At 40.7% G+C, this 11,626-nt stretch overlaps 1 protein-coding gene across 1 annotated transcript; it reads left to right on the forward strand.

Moving 5' to 3' along the window:
- The first annotated feature begins 9,061 nt into the window (after window positions 1–9,061).
- Window positions 9,062–10,411, forward strand: LOC135753325 (E3 SUMO-protein ligase ZBED1-like). The gene has a single exon (XM_065271374.1). The coding sequence runs from the start codon at window positions 9,062–9,064 to the stop codon at window positions 10,409–10,411; it is 1,350 nt and encodes a 449-aa protein (XP_065127446.1).
- Window positions 10,412–11,626: the final 1,215 nt, after the last annotated feature.

Genomic DNA, 11,626 nt, shown 5'->3' on the forward strand with positions numbered 1-11,626 from the left:
GTTTATAGAAATGTTGTTGTTAGTAATTCAATAAGACTAATATATTATGAACTTTAAAGTTGACTGTTGATGGCCGCTGACAGTTGGACTGAGCTTGTGACACAGATGTGAACTAATGTAGTGCAGATCTTTTATTTGTCTTTATCTTCTATGAAAATATGTTATGCTTGTTCTTAAATTTATTTGACATTGTTTAGTTAATTCTAACGCAAGTTATTTCGATGTGGGGGTTCGAAGCGTAAATATAAGGTTATTTGCTTTACCGTACAGGCACACAGTAATTTAACATATTAATAAGATTTCTTCAATACAAGGAATAAATAAAAATGTTACCTTCATTAAATAGTCAGAGCTCACTTTGACTTTATGTAGGCCTACACAGCAGTATGTAAGGGATAATTCACGGCTAGCCATTCATTAAAGGGTTTTAATGCATGATGTAGAGGAGAAGAACCACCCGACTGCGAAGTGAATTAAAGGAATAAATCCATGTCATCCAAAATGTTGATGTCTTCCTTTGTTAAGTCGAGAAGTAATTATGTTTCTTGAGGAAAACATTGCAGGATTTTTCTCATTTTAATGGACTTTAATAGAGCCCAACATTTAATATACTTAACTCAACACTTAACAGTTTTTTTCAACTGAGTTTCAAAGGACTATAAATGATCCCAAACAAGGCATAAGGGTCTTATCTAGCGAAACGATTGTCATTTAAAAAAAAATAACAATAAAAAATATGCACTTTTAAACCACAACTTCTCGTCTAGATCCGGTCGTGATGCGCCAGCGTGACCCTACGCAATACGCCATGACGTCAAGAGGTCACAGAGGACGAACGCGAAACTCCGCCCCAGTGTTTACAAGTGTTGAAAAAGAGGACCGTTCCGACGTTGTTGTATGTGGAATGATACTAATTAATGTCTTTGTGTCAGTTTATTGTTTACAATGGTCCGCAAATGTGCGTTTCATATATGTAACACGTGACCTCTCTACGTCACTACGCATTTACGTTAGGTCACGCAGGACCGGAGATAGACGAGAAGTTGTGGTTTAAAAGTGCATATTTTTAGACCCTTATGCATCGTTTGGGATCGTTTAGAGTCCTTTGAAACTCCGTTGGAAAAACTGTTAAGTGTTGAGTTAAGTATTAAATGTTAGGCTCTATTAAAGTCCATTAAAATGAGAAAAATCCTGCAATGTTTTCCTCAAAAAACATAATTTCTTCTCGACTGAACAAAGAAAGACATCAACATTTTGGATGGCATGGTGGTGAGTAAATTATCTGGATTTTTTTTTAAGAAAATGGACTATTCCTTTAAAACCCTTTAATGCATGGCTAGCCGTGGATTATTCTGCTTATACCTTGGTTATTTGACAAGTTAAAGCTGTAATTAATGTTTACAGTGTAATTTTTCAACAGACGGGTAAAAATGACGGTCATTTTCTTAGTTAAGGCTTGCACTCTGTCCGCTTTAAATAAAGTAGTGCCATTGTATTGCTTTTATTTAAATGAATTATCACATTTATTTAAATTCATTGTTAAAAGAGAGAGACAGAGAACTGAAAGAGAAGGACCCGAGGGAGAGAGAAAGAGAGATGCGTGCGCGATTTTCCTGTGGCTGTGTGCATCTCTTCTTTAAATTCTATCCCCTCGTTGCTTAAGCTTATAGCTAACTTAATGATTCTTTAATTGATTTATTAAAATAATTTATGAATGACAAGCAACACTGACACAAGGCAATCTTTATTTGAACTAATCATTTATTTAAATTAATTATGTAAAGTGTGAAATAAAACCGGCATCTCTAACCACAATTACTATATAAGGACACATTACATTTATTGAAATGCATTACATTACATTAAATGAAAACAAAAACCAAATTTCGAAACGATGTTTTAAAAGAGAGAGACAGAGAACTGTTACTATGGTTACCAATGTTTATAGTAGCGGATTAATTTCTAAAAGTAATCAAACTGACTGGACCTGCCTGTGCATTAAACGGTTTTAATGCACACCTTTCAGCCTATCAGAATCGAGTATTTAAACAGACCACAGCATAAATTAATGTATTAGATGATGTAGTTTTAATAAAAATGGCCTTTTCTGTTATCATTAGATTTAATTTTGCTCAAGGTCGGAACACAGCTCATTCACACAAATCAAATAGTGACACACTAATATCCATCAGCTTTCTGTTAGCAATAAAATTCTACAGATGTACCAGGACTCAACACAAAGGACTGCCCAGTGGCCTGGGGCAAGCGTGAGAGACGTTCGGGCCAGTAAAAAGTATTGTCACTTGCCCGATCGAGCCAGTGTTTCATCCTCAGTCACTAAATTATAATTTCATCAATGTATATTATTTAACATCTTGGAAGCTGACATTTAATTGTGTAAAATACGACGAAAGAAACAATGCAATATTTTGCACAATTTGCTGTCAGTTTACAGGTAAAGCAGAAAAGCTGGGAGCCTTTTTTGGTTGGAACATGTCTGTTGTATATGTATATGTCACAGGTCGGAGCGGACCACAGATGTTGTAAGTCACGCCCCTCCCTAGTTTCCACCTCGAAGAGGTCCCAAAAGCCACCCCAATGACCAGACACACAGAGTATAAGTATAATTAAGAGTAAAAAAATTTTTAAATTAATTAAAAATACTGTGGGAAAGGGGGAAGTTAAAAGAATTTCTCCTTCTGGCCTCCAGGTAGATCTTCCAAGGGGGGAGAGACAGGGGAACAAAGCTCCTTTATCCTGGTCTCTTGAACCCGTGGCGCCCTCCTCTTCTCCTGGAGGCAGAATTAAAAGAAAGACACAGTCAATGCTCAATCCAGTACGAGATGGCTACCTGACACTAAATGATGCAGAGGTCGACTGGGGTGAACTCAATCCTCTGGTGTCCTCCACGTAACTGAGACTCTTCTTTCTCGCCCCTTAGGCTCTCTACTGTGGACGGAGATAGGTGCTTCACAGTCGCCGGAGATGATTTGACTTGGTGGGTTCGTTGAGGTGAACAAAGGTAAGTATTTGTCACGGTGATCCGTGTCATGTTTTGTTTGTGTCTCCGATTACGTCACCTGGACAATTCACGGACTGATTCATCACACCTGTTCCCTGTTAAGTGTTGTGTATTTATACTGCTGTCTGTTTCTCACCTGTCGCCGGGTCATTGTCATTGTCACTACGTTCATGTCTGTTCCTGTTTCTTTTGTTGGATGTTCCTGTGTTACCTGCCCGTTGTTTTATTCTCGTTCTGTTAATAAATGTTATTTATTTCATGGTGAACCCTGCACTTGCGTCCTAACTTCCTCACTCCTGCATCCCAGTCGTGACAGTATTACTCAGGTGACTGGGACTTTTACTTCTCGCTCCTCAGGTTCTTTGCTGTAACAGAGGTAAGTATTACACAGGTGACTGGGACTTTTACTTCTCGCTCCTCAGGTTCTTCACTGTAAACAGGTAAGTATTACACAGGTGACTGGGACTTTCACTTCTCACTCCTCAGGTTCTCTACTGTAAACAGAGGTAAGTATTACACAGGTGACTGGGACTTTTACTTCTCGCTCCTCAGGTTCTTCACTGTAAACAGAGGTAAGTATTACACAGGTGAGTGGGACTTTTACTTCTCGCTCCTCAGGTTTACTTCACACAACTTTCACTCTGGGGCAGCGGACTTACAGGACGATGTTCGCACACAGTGTGTAGCTGACTGACAGGCCTCAGATGGGCAGGGGTAGCACGTGCCCTACCTGAGGCTCCCTGTGCGTCGAGGGGACGTTGGGTATGGTCGTGCAGAGCCGAACGCTTCCCTTGCTCCTCCTCCATTTACGGTTCCAGAGATACTGAGCCGGGGCGAACCTTTGAAGAGGCTCCACAAAAGGATGTTTATTACACACTGACGTTATAGCGGTAACCCTTCGTCCAAGGATAATTACTTTAGAATGATTTACTCACACTGGTTTGCAGGTATACTTCACCACTGCCCTTTTCAGAGCCAGAAAGGATCCGTCAACTTATGCAGGAAGTCCTATTTACATCTGCCTTTGAACAACACTCCTCTGGCCTCAACGTGCTGTAATTTCCCCACGACTCCTCTGACCTCGAAGTGGCTTCTGTCGACACAAGCACAGCAATACACTGCAAGCTTTCAAGTGTACACACTCACAATGAAGACAAAGACTCACCCACGGCATTCCACACACTTTAAGTGAACTAAGAACTGATCCAAAATTGACCCGGGTTCGTCGTGTGGTTGTTTGAGCGTTGTTCTTAGTGGAAAGGAAAAGCACCTAAATGATGGACGCCGGACCTCCTGCGTTTGCTTCTAATTGTACTCCTCGGCTCACCCACACTTCTCTCCACTGTGAGGCTGCAGATGTGCAATGGCAACACTTCACAGCGCTGGCTTCCTATATAAACTTCCAGTATTACTCCCCGGCTCGCCCACGCTTCTCTCCACAGTGGGGCCGAAAACTGTTTGTTAAACTCACAATTCACGTCAGGTAATATACTCTTCTCAATACTTCACAGTACAATGTAACTGTTACTCACACAACACTGCTAACACTCTGCTGGTCTTGTTCCCTTTGCAGCTTGTTTGCCGCTGTCGATCGTCCTTGACGATGTCTCCGGTGAGTAGTCCCCAATGTTACTGCTCCAATAACATCCAACTATGAAAACACAACTGCATCATGACAGCAAACACTCTTCATATACTCAGCCCAGTGACTCGTATCCTTGATACTTTCTTCACCCAGTGGATGACAACCTCTGTTTCTTCCTGTAATGACTTCGCCCAGACCTCCACTCACTCCGCACCGGATCGGTTTGTGCAAACACACACAGCACAACAACGACAGAGAAAAATAACCTTTTCCGTGGTGCTCCTTTAACAACAACAACTTCTTCCTCTCTCCTCCGTCGGCCCCGCGCTCTTTCCGCTCGCTTTAAAGCAATCCCCGGATCAACGGAACCTTCAGACTTTTTAACCGGAGTGTGTGTTTCGGTCCGCCCCTGGCGGAAAGGAGCTTGCCCCGAAATCGGCCGCGCTCTTCCAGTGTTTCTATGGATCTATTTATGTGTCTCATCTTCAATACATCCTCCAATCACAAGTGCCACATTAAATTTCCGCACCTGTTGCTCGTAAAGCCGTGATTTGGTTTGTCATGGGAGACCAGGAAGCAATGGTGTTTAAAAAATGAGGTCTGGGCGGAAACCATCTTCGGGCGGAACCAATCTTCGCCATCATTTAGTTCCGCCCTAAAAAGTCACCATGTGACATCTACAATTATATTTGACCTTTGAATTATTATTTTTAAATATGTGACACTGATTTTTTTTATTGGGGCCAGTTAACATTTTGGCAGGGCAAGTGAAAACCTGAACCAAGAGATTTTTGATTTTTTAAAACTTAAGGTAGATGGATTGGCAAACCTTGAAAGGGAGTGTGTGTTGAACCTGGATGAAATGGCAATTACTCCAAGTGTGGAGTTAAACATGCTCACAGGCAAACTGTATGATGATGTCACTTTACCAGGTCATACAGGTTTGTGTGTTTATGTTGGCAACACATGTTTGTGTGTTTATTTTGGCTGGAAACACAACACGTTGTAAGCAAGTAATAGCATATCATTATAGTGGCAATTCCTCTAATAGAGCACAGTACAAACCAATTATTATTGAAATAATACAGAGGGCAGCATCCATATGGCTACATGTGCTTAATATTACCATTGACATGGGTAGCCCTAACCAGGCCATGTGGAAATCCTTTGGGGTCGACCACACCAAAACATCAGTGCCACATCCAGCAACACCAGACAGACATCTCTATTTTATGTTTGATGTCCCACTTTTGGTGAAAAATCTTAAAAGTGCATTTGTCCATGGACAGGTTTTCCAAATTCCAAAAGATGTTGTCAGCAAGGAAAACCTGTGTTCCAGTGAGGTTTCTGTGATCCCAGTTGATCAAATTGATCATTGGTTCGACCTTATGTCATCTCAAAGTCAAAGTACCTTTATTGTCCCACAAGGGGAAATTGGATTTGCAGCAATGCTCCACATAATGCATAAACATACAACAACACAAACTGACCAACAGAGATAAAATTCACATTAACGCCCCAAATTACATACTGTGCAAATAACAATTTCACACATAAATATGTAACATAATCAAGTGCAAAAATGCAATTTGTTCTAAAGTGCTGAGTGCCATTAAGGAGCCTCACAGCTGATGGAATAAAATATATTTGCATCCTCTTTGTTCTGCATCTAGGAACCCAATAGCGCTGCTCAGAGGGCAAAAGCTCAAACTCTATTCTAAGGGGATGATCCTGTGTTTGAGCTATAACTCTAGCTTTCCTCTGGACCTGTTTTATGTATAACTCCCCAGGTTGAGCCTGACCTCTCCTGGAGATCTTGCTCGCCACTTTAACCAAACTTCCGAGTCTATTTTTGTTTGACAGAGAGAGGCTTCCAAACCAAGCAGCAACACAAAAAGATAAAACCGATTTAATAAAAGCACGATAAAACAGAGTCATCAATTCTGAAGAAACATTAAAAGAATTCATTTTCCGAAGGAAATACAATCTTTGTTGAGTTTTCTTTGATACAGCGTCAACCAAGGGTTTAAAACACAGTTTGTTATCTAAAATGACTCCAAGATATTTGTATGTCTCCACGAGATCAATGTCTATGCCTTTAATGACCGAAACTGTAGGTGAAGGAGGTGACCTGCGAAAGTCAATGATCATGTCCTTGGTTTTGGATACATTCAGCTGTAAAAAGGAACTATCACACCATTCAACAAAGTCATTGAGGACTGGCCCATGGTCCCGTTCATCCCCTGTTAGCAGGCTGACAATGACAGAATCATCAGCGAACTTAAGAATGTATCTGTCCTGATACAAACTGCGACACTGGTTTGTGTACAGGATGTACAGGAGAGGAGACAGACAGCAGCCTTGGGGAGAACCAGTTGATGTAAAAATGACTTCAGATAGGGTGCCATTAGCCCTCACACTCTGGGATCTATCAGTTAAAAAATCCAATATCCAGCCACCAAATTTAAATCAAGGTTAAAATCCGTAATCAGTCTATCAGCGAGCAGGAAGGGCTGAATGGCGTTAAAAGCAGAAGTAAAATCAACAAACAGAAGTCTGACATGAGTCTTTGCTCTATCCAGGTGACTAAAAATGTAGTGGAGTAATGTGATCACGGCATCCTCCATGCCCCTACCAGACCTGTATGCAAACTGAAGTGGATCTAACGAATCTCCCACCTGTGATAGGACAGCCTTTTTAATAATTTTCTCGAAACTTTTCATAAACAGTGAGGTCAAGGTTACAGGTCTAAAATCATTCAAAGATTTAGGGGAGCTGCACTTGGCTATAGGCACAATAATGGAGTGTTTCCAACTTTTCGGTACTCTTTGTTGTGACAAGGACAAATTAAAAATGAACTGAAAAATGTAACACAGTTGATCAGCACATGTTCTTAATAATTGCCCACAAATGCCATCTGGCCCAGGACTTTTTGATCTAGTGTGCCTGAAAATATTAGCCACAGTACTACTCTTAATAGTAATGGATGGAGCTGCCAGTGTGCTACCCCTTAGGTCAATCATTTCATCGCTGAAATCAAAATTGTCAAATCGAGATAAAAAATACATTAAATTCATCAGCTAAATGTTTATCATTTGAAAAACCATCCAGGGCAACTCTGTTGGCTTTCTCAGTAGACCCAATCAATGTTTTCATACCTTTCCAGGTTTCCTTCAAATTGTTACTCCTCAACTCAGCCTCGATCTTGCCATCCAATTACAGCCCTAAGCAGACTAAAGATGGACAAGTATGAAGAGGCCATCACCTTCCTACAAGACATCATCCACCTTTTCCGTGGGATGAAGATTGGTGAAAAGGGAGGCTGGAAGCCTGTTTAAAGAGGGGTGAAAATGGCAGCAAAATCAATTTTGGCCATTCAGGAGATGTTAACACAAAGCCACAAATTTGTGTTAACGTCATGATTTACACAAGACTGCTCTGAAAATACATTCAGATGTGTCAGGTCTAAAAATCCTGTCAGGTCTAAAAATCCTGTACATGCACTGAGAATCATTTCTGTGGGACAGTTCCTCACCACCGTCCAATCTGGGAGCTACCAGGAAGATGACAGCAGTTTTTGGCAGATTTCCTAGACACAGTGAAGCAAATAGGGATGTCACGAGAACCGATACTTCGGTACCAGGCCGATACCAGCATTTTTTTAACATGACGGTACCTGAGGTTGCACAATTCTTCCGGTACTGATGGGGGCAGCATATCCGCGTATGTGTCGTAGTCGCTCCACAAGTAATGAAGGAGAAGAAGAACACCTACAAACGCACGTGAAAACCTTTGTAAAATGGCAACAAGTTCAGCTCCGCTTCGACTTGTGGAGAAAAAAGGTGCTAAGAGTCGAATTTGGAAGTTCTTTGCGTTCGAGGTGGATGACAATGATCGTATAATTGATCCGTTGAAGCCGATGTGTAAACGATGCAACCGTGCGTTTCAAACAAAGGGAGGAAATACCTCAAATGATTAAGGTTAATAAATATTTTCGTCCTGCCACAATGTGAATGAATTTAAACTAATGTTAATGCTTGCATTCAGACAAATTAAATTGCATTGCATTGCATTGCATTTAAAAGAGTGTGCGTGTGTTTGTGTGTGTGTCTGTCTGTGTGTGTCTGTGTGTCTGCGTGTGTCTGGCTGTGTGTGTTTGTGTGTCTGCGTGTGTGTGTGTGTGTGTGTGTGTGTTTTAATTGCGTTTATTCAAGCAAATTAGCACCTGAAACCTTCATTGATTTATTATTCATTGTCAGACAGTATGTTTGAAAACTAAAATATCTGTCTCTCGTTTTGCCAGTATCATCCAGAGGAAGATATACACCAGGAGAGTCTGGGGACAAAAAGTCAGCAAAATATAACACAAGCAACACTAACAGAGGCACAGAAAATATGACAAAAACTCACACGAAGCTAAGAAACTAAATAGGGCAGTTGCTGAATTCATATGCATGGATCAAGTTCCTGTCTACACTGTAGAAAAGCATGGATTTCAGCTAATGCTTCAACAGTTCAACCCCAGATACCAGTTACCAAGCAGAAATTTCTTCATGTATACAGAGATTCCCAAACTATACACCGAAACCAGAGCCCTCATTTCAGATTATCTCAAAGAGAAACCATTTTATGCCTGCACAACAGATCTGTGGACAAGCAGAGCTGCAGAGACATTCATGTGCATTACCATGCAGTACATAACCAAATCCTGGGAGATGCACTCCTGGTGCTTGGGCTGTAGTGGCCTGAACACTAAGCACACAGGAGAGAGTTTGAAGGAGGCCTTTGATGAAAAAATTCTGGAAGAATGGAAATTGGACATTTCCAAAATAGCAGGTATTACCACAGACAATGCATCTAATAACCAAAAGGCCTGCAAAGATGATTACACATGGATCCCATGTTTTGGTCACAATTTACACCTAGCAGTAAATAAAGCAGTTAACATTGACAGGGTATCTTCAGCACTTTCAAGGCTTCGCAAAACAGTGGCTGCATTTACTAGATCACCAAAGCTCTCACGCCAACTCGCCAAAAAACAGACCGACCTCTCACTCCCAGATCATAAACTCATACATGACGAAACTACCCGCTGGAACTCATCGTATGATATGGTCGAACGGTTTTTGGAGCAGCAGCAATCTGTATGTGCCTCACTGGCAGAGGACCGAAAGAAATGGCATCTAATGCCTAAAGATACTGACATTACAATTTTAGAGACTTTAAAAGAAATCCTTGGACCACTGAGTCCATTTACAGATGCCCTCTCTGGTGAGAAGCACAAAACCCTCTCATCTGTCTTACCATTGATGTGGAAAATACGGTCTTGTCTTGATGATGTAGATGGTGATTCTGTACTTGCTAGGGAAATGAAAAGTGCAATCAAAGAAAATCTCAGGCAGCGTTATAATGATGAGGAGTTACAGCTACTTTTGAACACTGCCACCTACCTGGACCCCAGGTTTAAAGATAGCTTTGTTGCACTTGAGGCTGATGTCAAGCAAAGGCTTCTGGACCAAATAAGGGATGCTGCTGATGATGATGGAGCTAATGTTACAGGAGGAGCAGAGGCTTCAAGCCAAGTCAGACCATCTAAAAAGTCAAAGACTGACTTGAAACATCTTCTTTCAAGTATCCAAGGAGAAAAGAAAGGCAGTGATGCCACAGCAACTCAGGGGCTTTCCACAAGTGACCGTTTAAATGGAGAGTTTCTGGTATATAGCAAAATGCCAGAACTCAGTGCTGAAGAGGATCCACTCACCTGGTGGAAAACCAATGGGATCACATTACCCCTGTTGTCATAGTTTGCCAGAAGGTATCTCTGCATTGATGCATCCAGCTGTGCTTCTGAGAGGGTATTTAGTACTTCAGGGATTAATGTCAGTCCACTGCGTTCAAGACTGACCCAAGATAACATTGATATGTTGGTGTTCATTTCCAGAAACCTTGAACTGGTCAAGAAAAAGTTAAATAAGCCATAAAGTGTCATGCTATTTTTGTTTGAATCTGGCATTATAGTGCTAAAGCTGTGACTTAAAGTAAAATTTTTGTTGAAACTGAAAGTTGATCTTTTTTGTAATTTTGTGTGATTTTGTAATTGATCTACATTTAATAGTTTCATTTTATTTATTATTTGATGGCCTACATGTCACTGTTTTTAGTTTATTTTATTGATGTTTAAGTTATTTATTATATATTTAAGTGCCTATTTATTTATTTATTATGTGACTGTTCTGTTGTCACAATTGTTGTGTTTTCTAAAATGTAAAAATGTTCTAATAAAACAGTTCATGTTTAAGTGTTATAGTTTTTACTATTTTTTAACACACTGTGGTACCGACTTGGTACCGAGTACATTTTGTGGTATTGGTACCGACTACTAGATTTTTGGTACCGTGACATCCCTAGAAGCAAAATGTCACTCCGTCAGTCAGAGTGGAACAATTGATGGCAGTGAATAGAACAGCACCCTACCTCACAAAAACAGAGAAATATATTCTCTTCCATCTTGCAGGATACATTGTCAACAGAATCATCAAGTTTGCCAGCATCTGTGAAAAATGCAAAACTGCAACACAGCACAATGATGACAGTCCTGCTGGAGAAAACAGCATTTTATTAAACTTAAAAGAGTTTAAGGCAGGTGCTTTTTGCCGTCCGTCCCAGGAAGCCTATTACTTCATACAACAAACTGAACAACTATTTAGGACCAAAACTGGTTCCTCCCTCATGGAGCTCCCCAATGCAGTGGATGTCTTCGAGAAAGAAGCTCAGACACTCTCCAGCAGGCTTCCATCATGCTGTGGAGTACAATACTCATTTTAAAAAACATTCATGAGACTGAGATTAAGAATTGAGGCAAAAAAAAGAAACAACAGGAAAAACAACATCCAAAAGATGGCCATCTTGGAAGCAAGAGCCAAAACAAAAAGGATCCAGCAACCAGCTCCAAAGATGCTATCAAGCCAATTAATTGTTGCACTGGAAACACTTGGACTAAGCATTGGCCCAGCAACTAC

Source organism: Paramisgurnus dabryanus, chromosome 11, assembly GCF_030506205.2.
Source record: "Paramisgurnus dabryanus chromosome 11, PD_genome_1.1, whole genome shotgun sequence".
Classification (NCBI taxonomy): Eukaryota; Metazoa; Chordata; class Actinopteri; order Cypriniformes; family Cobitidae; genus Paramisgurnus; species Paramisgurnus dabryanus.

What these genes read in the sequence shown, in the direction of transcription:
- LOC135753325 (XM_065271374.1), top strand. Translation starts at nt 9,062, where the DNA reads ATGGATCAAGTTCCTGTCTACACTGTAGAAAAGCATGGATTTCAGCTA.